This window comes from Carassius carassius, chromosome 8 (genome assembly GCF_963082965.1).
Source record: "Carassius carassius chromosome 8, fCarCar2.1, whole genome shotgun sequence".
In the NCBI taxonomy this organism is placed as follows: Eukaryota; Metazoa; Chordata; class Actinopteri; order Cypriniformes; family Cyprinidae; genus Carassius; species Carassius carassius.
The window spans coordinates 13,770,524-13,788,243 of NC_081762.1; the positions used below are offsets into that span (position 1 = coordinate 13,770,524).

A 17,720-nucleotide genomic window follows, 5' to 3' on the forward strand; every position below is an offset into this window, starting at 1 on the left:
CGTTGTATTGACACAATTATGCTGAGAAAGAACAAAGCCACTCCTTTTAGTGACCACAGAACAAGAGAAGTGGGAACAGTTGGCAGATGAGTAGACAAGTATGAAGTGTGGAACTAAGGCCAGGGAAAATGAAATGAGAAACTTCAACTCGACGAACTCACTTCTTGACGGCTGGCAGTGGCAGCTGTTGTGAAGTTATTGTCCTTTGCTTCTCGGCTCGGTTCCCATGACCTCCTCAAACACAGGTGCACTGAGGCATGCACCTGACTGAAGTTCAATAATTCACCAATCAAATTATTAATCGGCTATACTTTACAATTCAGCTTCAGTTCATCATCATCACTAGTTAATGCATTAGGTATCGTGAACTCACAGTAACAAATACTTTTACAGCATTTATTAATATTGTTTCATGTTCATTTCTACATTGTACAAATACATCTTAGCTTTTCAAGTTATATAAATGAACATTAATATATTCTGAAAAGGCATGAATTAACAATGAACAACAGTATATTCAAATTAGCACGAACCTAGATTAATAAATCCTGTAAAAAAAAAAAAAGTTATTCAATAGTTCAAAGTTATTCAAGTTAATGCATTAGGTATGATGAACTAACAATGTTAACTAAGTGAAGTGTGAAGTGTTACAAATTCAGCATTTTTAAATCACTGCTCTTTTTAGTAGAGTTTAATTTAAATGCTGTTATTTATCACTTTTTTTCAACCTAAGTATTTTTTATTGCTGCATGAAGTATATTGTATAATGTACACAGTGTTTACATCTTTGTACTGTTTGCATAATATAAATTCTCTGATTTGCAGGATTATACATTACTGTCTGATATTCTGAAGATATAATTGCCAAGGCTATTTTGTTAACTATTTTCTTTTTCTGACTTTTAGTCAGTTACTATTTAATTACTATTTTTTTAATTATAGATAGCTTTTTGTCTAGTAGCATGACTATAGTTAAACTATGTGATATCATGAGTTTGTAACTTAATTTTCAAGTTTTGAGTCTTTGTTCCTTTCCGGGGTTTATTTAGCATTCTACCCCAACAGATTTTTCCCTTGTTACTTTCACCCCAGGTTCCCTTACTGGAGGGAATTAAGGCATTGATCTCTGTAAAGCTGCTTTAGGGTACTTTTGATTCACAAGAGACCATAGAGACTGATGTGAACTGAATCAAAGTTGTTATTCAGAAAGAATCGTTTCTTTCTTTTAAAATATAGAGTTCTGTGAATTAGTTCTAACAGTATTTCTATTTATTTATGCATATATACATACCTTAGTTCTTTCACTGTTCCTTCTCTGTGTATGAACTGGCCTTATGGCTCTATTATTTTCATCCATTTCTCCATGTCTCATTAACAAAGACTCTTCTCACTGTCCCCCTAAGTACAGTGTTTATCTGATTAAACCCCTCAGTTTATATATCCATGAGGGAGTCCTTCTCCTAACATCAAAAAATACATTGATAATTGTTTTTAACTGAGCAAGTAATTGAATAAATGGTCCCAACTCTGTGAGGCCATTATTGAGGAGCCGTGAACAGCCAGCGGGAGATTTGGATGAGTACTGATTGGCATTTTTAAGCAGTTAATGTGTTGTGCCAACAGAAGATGTCAGCCATGGCCCCAAAGCAGGTGTACAGTAATCATTTAGCTCTTTCAATTGACTATTATTATGGCCTCATATTATATTATATATTGTTTTTCATCTGTGTATAAATATTTGTTTTTATAAAAGTGTATCTTCTGGTGGTGACTACCTGATTTTTAATACTTGTAAGAAAATAAATATAAAAAGTCCATGAATCAGATGTTCTAGTATCTGCTTGATACTATTTGGCCTACTAGTGGACTCTTCCTTCAAAATCAAAGCAACACGAACACTGTCTGCAACTTTTTTTCTCAATATGGCAATGCAATCATATATTTTCTGTGTGCTGACTCTGAAGCTCCACGTTTAAAAACGGTATGGAAAAGGGGTTGGTTGTGTAAGCCTTGCACGCCTGCATTGAATCAAGGGTCTCTGCATCAGCTCAAAAATGTGCTCTACATCCCAATTACAGAGCAGCACAGCTGTGTCGTCGCAGATGCACTGCTGCAGCAACACTGCCCCCTGCTGCGTCTCCATCAGCTCACCATAAAAAACACAACAACTGTTACGACACTGCTGCAGCACTTACATAAACACACAGGCCCCATAACCATCACTATAAGCCGAGACTTAGCGCTGCTTTGAGAGATGTGTTTGGGATCATGAAGGGAGATGTGGCATATATTTATGAGAGATCAAATGCTGTTATGCTCTTATGGTGGGGAAAAAGAAACTGCCTTAGATGTGACAGATCAGAAGATACTGAAAAGAAGAATGTGATTGGATATTCATTTGTTTTGTCTTTCTTCTTCCTTTCTTTTCTCAGAGCCAACTCGTACCACCTGTGAGAATCTTGCGACGCCCCGTTATGGCTCTCTTAACAGGACCTTTGGATTTAAGGTAACAGGATGACTACATATATAAATAAAAACATGTGGAGTTCATGTCAGCTTAAGTGCTGCTCTCAAAGCCTAAGAGGGGAAAACTAAAATTCGAAGAAATAAGCACTAATATGTACCAACTAATCTGAAATGTATTATTAAATATGAAAAGTAATATAAATTTTTAAAACTTGCACTTCTAAATTATACATATATTTTTATTTTATACTCATATATATATTATATACTCATGAGTCATGCAAATATATTATATTATAGTATTGGACCCTTTTTGCACTTTTATTGTTCTGAAAGCAACCCACCGTTGTCCACAACAAATTTTCCAGATGTTTGGGATATACTGTAAAAGAATTCATGTAAAATGTCTTTGCCAAAAAGCTAGAAAAATTGTTTTATCGTTTATAAAAAATTATAAAAGTGCCTAAAGAGTTAAATAAAGATTTTTAATTTATGACTTTTCCAGGTCTAGAAATCACACTTTTATGATGCTTCAAAGAAAAACAATTATTGAGGAGATGGATTCAAATAAGAAATAGTTTTGGCTTATTTTAATGCTTGTTTTGTCTTTATTTAAAACAATTTTAAGTCATATTGGCCCCGACCACCTCATTGAGAATCAGTGCTTTTTAAAGGAAAGTTAATCAAAAATTTAACATTTTGTTATCAGATAGTATCCCTTATGTCATTCCAACCTGAATTTACATGGAATATATAGCATGGCTTTTATGGATCATTTTCACATCACATTTCACATTTACAGTCGCAAACCATTTTTTGTTTCACTGAAGATAGAAATCAATACAGCAGTTGGAATAACAATGTAATTTTTAGGTGAGCTGTTACTTTAGTTAAAATTAATGGTTAAAAAGGACAAATTTGCCTTTAAATAAAGATCACATCTTTTCTCATTCTTTCATGAGAGCGACTTTAATGATTTTGAAAGAATGATTCATGGCTTTTCTCAAACACACTTCAGACGAACTACTTGGTGTAGGCCCTCCATTCCCTCCCATCCACTACAAAATATTATTAAGACCTCTCAAGACTTTTCCCACTTGAGGAGCGGTGAAATATATGCATGGGTATAATAACCACCACAGAACCACTCGAAAAGAGCAAAAAAAATCAACTTCTCAGTAGTGCAAATGAATCTAATTATGTTTTGTCAGGGGAGCAGGACAGAGGGGTGAATTGAGGGAGATGTGAGTAGAGAAAAACAGAAACTCTGAGTCTGCTGAGGAAGAGCATTTATCACCAAGATGTGCTGGCATTAAGAATTCAAGTCATTAAAGTGTCAGAGGTCAAGCTAAATATCATCCTTTTTTATATTCGTAAATCATTTGTCTGTCTTCGACAAAAAGGAGCCAGTCAGGCTCTTTTGCTTTCTGGGACTTAATGATATTGGAGTCAGTGAGAGGAGATATCGCGCACCCTAGATAAGCGCCAGTGTCTATGGCTCGTCAACCGTGTTCACAGTGAGCAGGGACATGTTAATCAATTAATGTGCTAAGCCCACAAGCCACTCGTTAATATTTTACTTCCCTCATATGTATACTAAAGCACCGCGCACACTTATAGGCATATATGCAACACTTTTTTTTGTCCCATGACCTTGCTGATTATAGCATACGTTAGCCACATTCACATGAGGAGCGCTATCATATATTATGGAAATAAGTGCCACTTTACATCACTAGTGGTCTGGAAAGAAGGTCACAATGGCTTCCTAAGAGCATGTTCTGGTGATTACATTAGCTGTAGGTAAAGTAGGTAAGTACCATATATGAAAATATCCACCCGACATTAGCGCACATCCATCCGAGCTTTTAAGAGAGCGAGTCTGGGAAGCAGATGGTGTACGACGATGCAGAAGGAACCTGAAAGGTGTGAAATTCTGAGCGACACCTTTGTAGTCGCAGTCTTTTGTAGCATCTGTCTTCAGGAGTGAAACTCTGTCATTCAAATACTGGAAGTATTAGGTGTTTAATATTGTGTTAAATCTGCTGCCAGATGAGAGTTATGGGAGCATGGTGTCTGATGGGATGTGTGTGTGTGTGTGTGTGTGTGTGTGTGTGTGTGTGTTATGTGTAGGTTGGAAGTATGGTGTCTTTCCAGTGTCAGCCTGGTCACCTGCTGCAGGGCTCCACCACACGACTCTGTCAGGCTGACCTAACTTGGAGCGGGACCCAGCCGGAGTGCATCCGTAAGTGTTCTCCATTACACATCCATGGGAATCTGTTAAAATACCAGTTTATATTTGTGAGTAAAGTTTCTTATTTATAAAGGTCAATGCTGAATGTATTTGTACAATGAAGCTACAGGGAAATGGGTCAACAAGTGTTGTAGTCAGGGCTTAATTTGTGGCCCCATTTGGCGGACCCCCCTCCTCCTTTTTACGCCGCTCGGGCCAGCCTCAGGCAAATTTTCACATCATAGTTCAGACATGGGTCGGGTCTGTTTAAGGCGTCTCCTTATTTTTATATTTTATACATCCATTAGTGATGGAAAAATAATAATAATTGGCGCCCTGATGGAAACAACATGAGACCGCAACTGTCAAGAGCGACTCGACGGTGTTTCGTGTCCCACAGCAGCAGTGCGTGCTGTCAGCAGTTGAACAGTTCTGCGTTCAAATCCACACAATAAACTTGAGCTTGCCGCAAAGCACCGGCAAAAGTAACTATCATAAATGATACAGGGGGAAATAGTAAGGAGATATTTGAATTATTTACTAATAAACTAGTGTTTTTCTGATTCTGTGTCGATCCTGACTCACCATCTCCATTAGACGTGCCTTTAAAGAGAAGTGCATCTTTATGGATTATGATTATAATGAAACAGTTTTTGTTCTCGATTTGTTTTATGTCGTTAAGTAGTCATTTAAAGCTTTCTATAGATATATTTATCATGTCTGTGTGTGCAGGGCTCTATAGCGGAGAATAACAGTTACCATACCCTAACCCTGTCAGATTTGCCGTGAAAAAACTATCCAGACTTCAAATATCTATTATAATACATTATAATTATTTTAAATCAGAGGGTTTTGCAAATATTTAACCAATGAGAAGTATTAAAAAGAGCTTGTCAGTAAGATCTACGTAACACTGGATCTTCAAGCTCTCAGCGAAAACTCGTCGCTTCACCACGCCTCCTCTCAGATTGACGCACCGCGCGCAGCCTGCAGGAGACAGATCTCCGCTTAAATGGCAGACATATAACTGTTTGTAACTCATATTGTGTGTATTTGGTTGCTTAAACTCAACAAACAACAAAAAATAACTCTTACTGTACATAATACTCACGAGGCGGCTTTATTTTATATGCACTAATAAGATGTGACTGTAAGGGCACATAATACAGCCTTTGGAGTGTGCGAGTATTGCTTAAAATACTTAAAGTAGTGCAAATGATATATTTTTTGTGACAATGCAACGATGACTCGATTAGTCAAGTGACAGTTCTGTCGGCTGTCCCGAAATGAGAAAATCTTGTATCGCAGCGTGCAGCAGGTCGCTGATGAGAAGCTGGTTTCGAATGACTGATTTAATCGTATAGTTTGTGTGGATTTATTGAAAAATTGCAGGATTTCCCTCATTATGAACTTGAAAGCTTCGATAATTATTAAACCATTCGATATAGCTACACACACTCCCCCACCTAAATTTAGGACCTGACTAAATATAACTCTGTTATACAGAGATTTGTAAAAATAAAATTCCACTACTTTTTCTAAACTTTTTTTTTTTAGGCCTGGAATTTGCTGTTTCAAAATTGCATGGCATTTCCAGGTTTTTCATGGCATTACAGACCCTAAAAGAATCTGATGCATGCTCTTAATCACTTAAACTGGTCCACCAATGTGATTGCGCGAATGCTCCGTTACCTCTCCATTCTGTAATCACATGCCAGATCCGTTACCCCATTTTGTTCCGGGACCTCGCAATTTACAAATTAAGCACTGGTTGTAGTCAAGCACAGCTTGTTCGAGTTCAAGTCAAAACTGAGACCAGAAGAGATTCGAGTTCATGTTCAGACAAAAGGGGCTTGTGCACCAGAGGAACCTTTTTATAGTTCCTAGGCCTATTGGCTAACGTTCCCCTCTTGTTGGTGTGTTCAAGCCACAGGATCTAGGAACATATTTAGTTCTAGGAACTCCATTTAGGGGGAACTAATTTCAGATTTGGGTCTTAAACAGTTCTACAGGAACGACGAGTGATGTAAGTGTACGCTGATGAGCCAAACGCATAAAAAAACACCGGCTACCCGGCATTTAAAAAGCCATGTAAACATATTTACTCCACGAACAAGGAAAACAGTGATAATTATTATTAGCATTTAGCTACCTGTTGTCTGCAGCGTTGTGTTCTTTTCTCAACCTCGATAATATGAAACTGCGAGTTGTCTTAGGAGATGTATTCAAATTTCTGTGCTCTTTTAATTGCGTAAATTGTGCATTTACATTTCATCTCCATTATATTCATTCAACAATTCATTTACCTGGAAATAAAGACATTGCTGTCGGCTGCTTCAGAGTTCCTCCTGCCTGTATGAATGCAACCAGGAAAACAGCCGGATGGAGAAATTGGTTCTCTAGGAACCTCCATGCTGGATGAAACTTCTAGAACTGAGTTCTTAGAACTATGCTGTGTGAAAGCACCTAAAGTCCACATGCTCCCGAGTTCATAACAACACCAAGAGTGTGAAAATATGGTCTTGGACTAGGCCTTGAGTCAAAGTCCAAGACCATCTTTTCATTCTCTTGGTCTTGGCCCTCAAGTCTGGATCCAAGACCATTGTTTCTTGTTTTTGGTCTTGGCCGTCAAGTCTGAGTCTAAGACCATTTAATGCTCATGAGCTTATTCTTGGCTGTCAAATCTTAGTCCAAGATTATAATTTCTTTCTCTTGGCCTTGGCTGTCAAGTCAAAGTCTGAGGCCATTATTTCATACTCTGTCTCTGACTTTATAAAACTGAGTCCAAGACCATCATTTTAGGTCTTGGTCTTGTCTTGGACTCAACCCTATTCTAGTCTTGAAATGGTCTCGACTACAACACTGTTTGGTTCGATTTGAATTTACTATTAAATTAAGTACTCATTCCACTGAAGGTAGCAGGACATGTTTATTTCTGTTTTTATATTAACATCAGAAGAAAATATGGTGGAAAATGCACTAGAAACTTATTTATGAACATAGTCTTTTGCAATATAGGCTTTTATGATGCAACATAAAGTACTAGAGTAAACCACTTGTCTAATGTTTGGGAAAAGATTGATAGAAGTTACTTGATTTTTTAGTCTGATTGAATATAGATGTTTATAGCAATAGTTTCTGTTATATTAACTACCATTTGGATGTAAATATGCTCTTCCTTCTCATATGAATTAGAATTCACAACCATTAAATGGTCATAATTCTCAGTGGCACACTCCTGATAACCATTTGTACTTTATGATTGTTATTAAAGGAAATACTCCACATAGTAACTCGAAAATCATTTTATTTTCTGTATCAATCTGCAGTTCATTTACTCAGCAGTGTGAAAACACCACGTGAGTTACATTATGAATATTACTCATTGCTAAAACTGCTGTAATGATCTGACCAATGTATTGCTTCTCTGAGGTTCATTTGAACAGATGATGTACATACTTCAACCATACTAAAATAGAATCACTTATAAAATATCTCATATTATCTGAAAGAGGGAAGCTTAATGTTTCTCACACAATGGCCACTTGAGTTGAATTGCTTCTGAATTATGTGCATGATAAATGTGAGTTTTGATACCCTGACTACACTCCCCTGGTTCACTTCATCAATTGACAAATCACTGATCACATAGTGATAAAGCAGATTATAAAGGAGAGAGTTAGAGGGTTAAATCAGACTGTCTCCTTAATTAATCTATTGAAATTTCTTTGATAAAAATAAAAATGCTTAGTTTGTTTAGTTACAACTCCGACAGACTCTCAGTGCATTTGATCTGCAAGTGCTTGTATTTTTATATATGTCAGTTCAATTTCAAATCTGTTCCCTGTTAAGTCCTTCTAATGTAAAATACCCCTGACATCACCTAAGTGTATTTACATCGCAAATGAAGATGATTCACCCAGGTCTAGTGGGTTATCATGGTGGGCTACGAGGCTTGTGATTGGATTATGTCCATTTACCAACAGAAGCTCCAAAATCAACAGCATTAAACCAGGCTGAAGTACGAGAAAACAGCTGGCCTCCAATTTCACAAGACAGATTGCCATTCAGTTGAAGCATTTCAAAAGCTAATTACATTTTGCATCATGCCACTGCCCCAAAGTTCTGTCATTGTTTTGCAAAAATTAGAAAATTAAAGAATGAGATGGCTAGGAAGACACAGCACTTCCCCTCGCTTAATTGTAAATCTGTGATAAAAACAGCTTTTGTGCGCTTGCACCTAATCACACCATTTTTTTCCCCAAGAATAATCGAGATCGTTCTGTAATTACGCAGTGTAATTTTGTTTACACAGAGCAGTTGGCTACTCCCAGAGTCAGGCTGAGTGCTAAATCATCTTTCTCATTCCCCTCTTTTATTTTACACAGAATTGGATAATGGCTGGCTGTCCTTTCCATTAGTGTTCCACTAGATTCATCTCCCAAGAAATAATGTTTCTTTTTTCTCTCGTTAAAGTGGACTGTATCATATCATTAATAGCAATGGAAGGATTTGGCATGCAGAAAGCTATAGATTAGTAGTAACTATAAAAATGCAGTTAATATATACATTTATCAAGTCATATATTTTTGAAAAAAGCAGGGATAATTGTCATCATATCAGATATTTGATAATTAGTTTTTTTTTTGGGGGGGGGGGTTGTTTTAAGTAGATATGGCATGATTATGTATTTGTTGGTTTAAGTATCATAATTTTATTCACAAGACATCAAATCACAAGTAATTTTAAACGGCACTCTCCTTTATATCTCTCTTGATATTAGGAAAGAGCATGATTACAATTTTATTTTAATGTCAAAGATGTTCAAAGCACATTTTGATTTACATTTTCTCAATAAATCAGCAGAATTTATTGCAATAATCCTTGCATTCCCATATTACACAAGCAATGTAACTGGAAAACTTAATAGTTTCTTTTCCTGGTTACATTCTTTTCTTTTGTTGCTGTACTGTTTATGTATAGATTATTGATAGAAACCCTTATCAAAGTCTTGGATAAAAGAACTCGGTCCAGTGCACCGAGCCAAAACCTCAATCTGGCTACTTTTGATCAAAGTCATAGTGATTGTGGAGCTGTTGGAATGACTGAGTGAGCATTGGCTTGCGTTTGATCTGCTGGTGTGACAGGTAAAGGTGCGCTCCCTTTAAGTGCCGTCTGCCGGCATGCATCAATGTCTGCCGCACTCAAGGGTCTCCGCCAGCTTTTGTAGGCACAGGAACGTGGCAGTGTCAGCTACTGAGGGAGAGAGCATAGATCCTCTCTAAAGAAACACGCCATGTTGTCTTAAAAGTTCAAACTTCATTTTGATTTTGCCCACTAAAGTTTGAAGTCTCATTATATGGGTTTGCTAGATAGTGCTTTCATTTCTTTTGTTTCTCTTTTTAAATTACTCTTGTTCCCTTTGTAGCCCACAGTTGTAAACAGCCAGAGAGTCCTCCTCATGTGGATGTCGTGGGTATGGATCTACCCTCCTATGGTTACACACTCATCTACACCTGCCAGATCGGCTTCTTTTTGTCTGGGGGTTCTGAGCACCGGGTCTGCAAGTCTGATGGAACCTGGACTGGGAAGATGCCTGTGTGTCGAGGTATCATTTCACATTCTCTGCCAGCACTTTTAACATATATCATGCATACAGAATATTCCCATCAGAAACATTCAGCCGTGTCCCCTCAGATTTTACTGATTGGAGTTTCTTGAATAATTTTTATTTATTCTTTTTTTTACTTTACGACATTTGATAAATTTTATGCACCATGATCAATGAGACACAATGTACCAAAAGTGTCTGTTCAATAATAAATAAGTGCCCTTTTATTGTGGTCAGCCTACAGGCACACCTGTGCTATAATCATGCTGTCTATCTTGATATGCTACACCTGTGCGGTGGATGGATTATCTCGGCAAAGCAGAAGTGCTTACAAACATAGATTTAGACAGATTTGTGAACAATGTTTAAGGGAAATAGTCCTTTTGTGTACATGAAAAATAGGGGGAAAAAAACAAAAGTGTTGCGTTTATAATGTTGTTCAGTGTAGTTCTCTTTAGCTGCTGATTGCGTTTCAACCGCTTAAAATCACTTGTCTTTTAAACCGTAGTGCTTAAAAACGATGCAAACAATGTTTTTTGTAGCACAGCAGCGTCACATGAGCGTGTAACTGCGAAAGAGACAATAGTTCAAAATCTCTACCGCTTGACAAATTTCTACTGGTTAATCTTGTGTACCAGTAAATCACCCAACCCTAAACATACTGAATTGTTTAGAATAAATTTAGTTTTTTTTTTTTTTTTTTGTCATGCCTTATTTCACATAGACCCAAATAACCACCAAGAGCCCCTCTCAAAAAATATGCATGATATCCCTGATTTCATAGCCTTTTCCTTATTTAGTTTTACATTTTAGAATAAAATGTAATTTTTTTTTCTCTGTCTATTCTCTATTATAACACATTTTGCTAAACAAGACAACATTCTCCTTTCTGATAAATGTGACTTTGCACTTCCTGCCCGAGTGAGTGTGTTTGCTCAGGTGGGGTGCCGAAGTGCTAGCGTGTGGCCAGCATGCAGCAGTGCTGTGATTTTATCTTCCTCTTCTTCATCCTGCAGCTCCGAGCGTGGCACAGCAGCCAGCACACTCCTCCGTGCGCACACACAGCTGTACACTTCAGGCTTTCCAGTAATTACTGCACATAAACAGATGTGATTGTCTATTTAAAAAAAATCCCAAGTGGTTGACACAGAGTTTCTTCAAACTGTGATGGGACTTTGTTTCTCCCTCATTTTTCTGCGCCTGTCCTAAACAGCCTACTTTTGAATGTTCAGTTATGCTGCTAGATATGTTGACCATGTCACCCCTGCTGTCTGCAGTCACCTGATTTTTCTTTGTGAAAGGGAAGAAAGGAGGCACACTATTGCCTGGGGATGTTACTGTAAGCATGAAATGATAAAAGTGGCCAGTTTGATCTGTCAATCATTTTTAATATTAATGCCTTATTCATTTTTGCTCTTTCTTTCCCAGCGGGCTCCAAACTCTCCGAAAAGCCTATTAAACCAGTCCCAGGGACGCCGAGTCCGAAGCTAAATGGTGGGTGCACTGTTATTACGAAATGGGGTTCAATTTGAAAGACCACTTGTGAATGTTAAATGCACCTCATTTGGGATGCATAATTTTGGCTGAACATCTCCTCTGTTTGGCCACAGAGTGCAATGGTACCTTAAACAGTCACTATCCATGATGTATTCCAGACCACAGCCCCAGGAGGAGGGGACTAATAAGGAGAAAACGGGTTCCAGTTAGTTTGACAGTAAAGTAGTCTGGCAGCTGCAAGAAACTCAACTGGAATCACAACATAATCCTACTGAACTTTGCCAGACTTTCTTAGAGCATATTGCCTATCTTACGTTTATACGAGAGCAGGATTAAGTAGGAGACAAGCTGGTGTCCTGCAAAGCTTTTAGCATGCAATGATGAAGCTCCTCCAGGCTGGAACACCTACAGTAAATATGACTCACTGAGTCCGTGACCGAAAGGACAAACCGGATATCCAATGTGTTTCTAGAAACTGATGGATCCTAGGATCAGTATGACACGGAGATCACTTAAGCTACTGGGATCTGAAATGGTAGATTGCAGGAAAATTGACTGCCTTTGTGAAGACTCAGAGAGTGTTATCTGAAAACTCTGTTATGGCTCTATTATAAATATCTTAACTGAATAAGTGAATACTTTGTTGAATTATATGCTGAATTATGACTAAATTTGACTTCATCGTTTGCCTTGCTTAAGCAGTAAGATATAAGAGGCTATATTAACATTATAGAAATCGAGCATCGCGTTAGTTAATACTAATATTAACTCCCTCCTCCAACCCCAACTCCACCAACTCCACCTGTAATCCGATCTAACTTGTTCTTTCTTTACAGTGTCTTCATTGGAAGCAGTCTCTATGACATTTTGTTTGCAACTCATGTAATTGTGAATTGTAATTATATATGCTTATAATGGTTCTGTTCTGTACCCCAAGGGGGTTTGTCTTGCTGCTCTCCCTGCTCTGTCCAAGCATGGCTGCATGGACAGGCGTGTGGAGTGTTGCCCACAACATAACCATACCGCCAACACTAACTGTATGCAATTATAATTGTCATTAATATACTTGACGGAAGTGGTCCTGATTGAAATATATTTATATATAATTAGGTGTACTAACATATCTATTAATGTATTTACTATTTAGAAATATCCAGTTTATAACCTAGATTTAATAAAATAGATAAAACTAAATATATAAAATATATTTAAAAAAAAAATATATATATATATATAATATATATATAATAAAATATATTTGATATATATATTTATATATGTAATATTATATATTACATAATAATATAAATATTTTTAGAACAATATTTCAAGTATTTTATAAAAATATTTAATATTTTATTTTCTGATTAGCTCATATTTTATGCATTATATAATGTAGCAGTTGTTAGGGTGAATTCAGGTTAATTGGGACGTTTTCCCCCAGTCAAAAAGTGTACCTGAATTCACTTAGATTTTTAATGAAAGTTATGATTAAGTGTTACTAAAACCAAGCTTTTTATACTCGGGGGTCCCTGGGTTGCTGAAATTCTGGGTTGTAGATCCTTAAAGATTATGGTTCATACATTGTTAGTTCTTATATATAGTAGTTTGGTATTAGCATTTTAGCATGGCTGAAACAATGTGTCAACCAATCAACTGCCAGAAATATTTTATAGTTTTATTGTTTTTTCTGATCCTACATATTGTACTCTCTGTAATATATAATATAGTAATGATTAGTCATCTAAGAAAGACTTTATTTGCATGTTAATGTAAATCATAAGATGATTTAACGTTCAATATGTACGGAAAATATTCAGATGTGAGCGTTATACGTTTTGTAATATGATATATCCATGGATTGATATGACTAAAACTGAAAAATACTATTTGAATAATATTATAAATGTGTCTTTCCTTTGTTTATTTGTTTACAGTTCCTGATGATGTATTTGCCCCTAACTACATCTGGAAGGGCTCGTATAACTACAAAGGAAGAAAACAACCAATGACTTTGAGTATCACAAGCTTTAATACAACCACGGGAAGAGTTAACGTCACATTAACAAGCAGCAACATGGAACTGCTGCTTTCAGGTCGGTTTATTGTTAAACTCTGCAGATTTACTGAGCTGACAGCACACATTATAATACAGGCATGCAAACATGAGGATTTACCGATCACCGAATCTGATTCAGCCCACCAGAGTCAAATTAAACTAGACCGTTAACGAGTTTGATCATTAGACTACCTCTTCCACTCATGAGACTCACTGAGTCTTTATAAAGATGACATATGCTTTACATCATCTAATTAATCTTAGACACTCCTATTGGCCAGCCATCAGGAATAATCACTGGTGAATAAAGGTGAATAAACCACCAGTCACTCAAGTGAAAAATGGACTTGTCGGAATGGTAGTATGATCATAACAGCGCATTATCAACTGATTAGTCATCAGCCAGTTGGAGGGCAATGAAATGTATCTGTTCGCCCAAAATGCTAGAAGGCCATTAGCCATGTCTGCATGTTCTCAATTAGCTTCTTGTTTGTAGTTTAGAAAGTGGGCAGCTAGGTCAGGAGGAGTGCTTGTAGACAAAGAGCTGTGTCTTAGGGTAATGCAGGGCTTGTCAATACTTTTATTCTGTGGTCAGACTAGAGAGTGCGTGTGCTTGCAATTCTGTTCAGCAGTTAGAGAGAGTGACCGAGACAAGAAGAGAGCAATAAGAGGATGAAACACTTGTACGCAGAACATGGAGACAGCTGTCTGTGTTCTGTTCTCTGTCGCAGGTGTCTATAAGAGACAGGAAGCACGTCTGATGCTGCTGGTGTATCATGTGAAAGCGCCCTCATCCACCACACTCGGCAAGATCAAAGAAGAGCAGTGGACCCTGGATGGATTTGTATGTGCACATGTGTCTTATTTTAGGGCTATTATCTTTTTAGGTTATTTTGTGCAGAGGGATATTATAGTGGTATATACTGAAATGCACTGATGGATGATGTACGTGCATCCTGCACTTGAGTTAAAATACAGATATCCTGATGAAATATTACTCCAGGAAAAGTATAAGTACACTGCTTTTACATTTCTACTAGGGTTATTGTTGTAAACTAAACTTAGACTAAATTTAAAACCATGAAACTAAAATAGATGTGGTAATGCATATTCACTATTAATTAATAGTTTTCGCTCAATAAACACTTTTGATAGTAAGGAAGATTAGGAAGTTGTTGTAGTGGTTATGGTCAGGTATGGTTGGGCAGGTATAAGGGACCTAGAATATGATTGTACAGAAAAAGTCATTAATATGTGCTTTATAAGTTCTAATAAACAGCCACTATGTTAATTATATGCATGCTAATAAGCAACTAGTTAATAGTGAATAGTGTTGTCTAATCTAAACTGTTACCATAAACGTTAACAGAAATAAAACAAAATATTTAAAAAATTATATATTATAATATTATATATATATTTTGCTAGTTACCAAAGCAACCTTTCTGATTTTAACTCAAATACAATAACTAAACTATAACTGAATTTAAAATGACACTATCTATCTATCTATCTATCTATCTATCTATCTATCTATCTATCTATATATATATATATATATATATATATAAAAGATAAAAATGACACAAATTTCTAACACTTCTCAAATTAAACCACTTACTACAACTAAAATGAAAACAGAAAATATAAAAATAAAAACGGATTCAAAATATTAATAAAAAATTCTAATAATATTTCGAAACTAAAATAACACTGATTTCTACTTCTGTAAAAGTACACCTACTGCAGTCATATCAGTGTAATCAAATAATCATTAAATATGATTTATGAACCAGTTCAGTCGATGACTATATGCTTCTGTCACCAGGTGTTGATTTCTTCACTTCAGAATAAGGAAAGACATGTTGCTTTTTTCTGAAATACAGTAGTGAAGTGAAACATCAAATATTACGCTTTAGAGTGTAGTAACATCAAATATTTTGATCATTTAAATACTCTTAAAATTAACTTCAAATTTACTGAAGTATATTTTATTACTGTCCACCATCTCTAATGTGAATGTAAACTGCTAATAAGACATTGTTAATTTATTTTTGTTTGATTGTTTTCCGTCAGGTGTCTGCTGAACCAGATGGGTCCACATATGTCTTTCAAGGCTTTGTACAGGGTAAAGACTACGGCCAGTTTGGCCTGCAAAGACTAGGTATGGGAGCCCATCCTGATATTTTCTGCATGCTGCATTGTTTCGTTGTAAAAAGAAAATATTTTTTCTCACCCTGTTTTGAAAAAAAGTTAATTAAATAGACACAAATACATACTAAAATGAAAATGAATGTGTTTCTTGATCTCTTGCAGGTTTGAATATGTCGGAAAGTAATAATTCGTCGAATCCACCACATGGTACAAACAGTAGCTCTGTGGCCATAGCAATCCTTGTGCCTTTTTTTGCCCTGATATTTGCAGGCTTCGGATTTTATCTCTACAAGCAGCGGTGAGTCTTGTCGTTTGTCAAAGTTTGTTCGTGGAGTTGTTCTTCTAGACAAATCAGAACGAATTTAGAAATTAGTCTCTGACAAAATCATCATCGTTTGTTGCAGGATGGAAAGAAATAGACGGTGACAGAATACCATCTTTAGAGACAGAATTAGCTCGTTTGCAGGTTATTGAATGTGATCATAACTAGATGCTAGCTTTCTTCCCTGCGTGATTCCCTGTACCCGCTGCCGCTCGGCGTCTTTCCGAACCCTCAAAGCTGCTGCAGATTTAATTCTAATGACGTTCTGATGTTGTGTTTTGTTGTGTGTTGTTTCTCTATGACAGGACTACTCCAAAAACCCAGTACACAGGCTGTTCGGTTCACGAGAACAACAACGGGCAGGCCGCCTTCGAGAACCCCATGTACAACACCACGGCTAAGTCCTCGGAAAGCAAAGCTGTCCGATTTGACCCCAATCTGAACACAGTCTGCACAATGGTATAATTAGGTCCGCCTGATGCCAGAACATCTGTGGAGTTTTTTTTGTTTTTTTTTTTCGTTTTCGTTTTTTATTTAAGGGTTTTTGCTTTGTTGTTTTTTTCTAAATGGAGGTGGAAACTATCGCATTACAGTCATGGACGGATGTGTCCGAGACTCGCAGAGGATGTCTAGCACAAACGCTGTTGCCCTTCCTCTGATTTATGAAGCACACTCTTCAGGAAACATTAGACCATGTGCATCCACGGAGGACACGTGTGAAGTATGAAACAAATTGTCATGGGGGATTTTTTTTTTTTTTTGAAGACTCATTCTGAAAAGCTTCTTCATGACAGAAAGCATGAAGAGATTCTTCTGCTACCTTATTCACACTCTGTGAGTGCTTCTTCACAGTTGACTGGGTATTTTTTTAGGGGAAAGGGATCTGTATATCTACTTGCATATATATGAGGAGCATTCACCACCTATATTTTTGTGCTATATATTACCACATGGGAGAGGCCAAGAGAGAATGATTCTAAGAAGAGTTTATGAGGAGATTCACATCGACCGATACGTGATTTCTCTGTTTTATTTACAGCTCATTCACAGCCATTCCTTTAGCTTCGGTTCCTGATGTCGCCAGTCATCTCTATGATTGGGCATTGAGGCATTATGTGATGTGTTTGGGTTAAACAGGAGAAAGTGTGTGGAAAAGTGTTGTTTCATTATATCTTTGATATTCAGTGTGTGTGTCTGTTGATCTTCAGAATGGGCCGTAGGACAAATGTCAGCATTTTGACCTGAAGCCTGCAGATTCGTTTTTCATTTCTATTTATTTTTAATTGGTGTTTCAGTGTGGAAGTGTCATCGAGCTCCATTTGTATTTGGGAAACAAATTTGATATGATAATTTGGTCATTATAACAACTTGCCATTCT

General features: G+C 36.8%; 1 protein-coding gene across 1 annotated transcript in view; it reads left to right on the top strand.

Moving 5' to 3' along the window:
- Positions 1-17,497, top strand: part of csmd3b (CUB and Sushi multiple domains 3b) — a 423,699-nt gene extending 406,202 nt beyond the window's left edge. The window contains exons 62-70 of the mRNA XM_059556241.1: positions 2,433-2,506; positions 4,600-4,711; positions 10,128-10,307; positions 11,739-11,804; positions 13,745-13,903; positions 14,598-14,710; positions 15,943-16,030; positions 16,183-16,318; positions 16,648-17,497. Of these exons, the coding sequence (XP_059412224.1) occupies positions 2,433-2,506; positions 4,600-4,711; positions 10,128-10,307; positions 11,739-11,804; positions 13,745-13,903; positions 14,598-14,710; positions 15,943-16,030; positions 16,183-16,318; positions 16,648-16,807 (1,088 nt within the window). The 3' untranslated portion in view covers positions 16,808-17,497. The remainder of the gene's footprint in view (positions 1-2,432; positions 2,507-4,599; positions 4,712-10,127; positions 10,308-11,738; positions 11,805-13,744; positions 13,904-14,597; positions 14,711-15,942; positions 16,031-16,182; positions 16,319-16,647) is intronic.
- Positions 17,498-17,720: the final 223 nt, after the last annotated feature.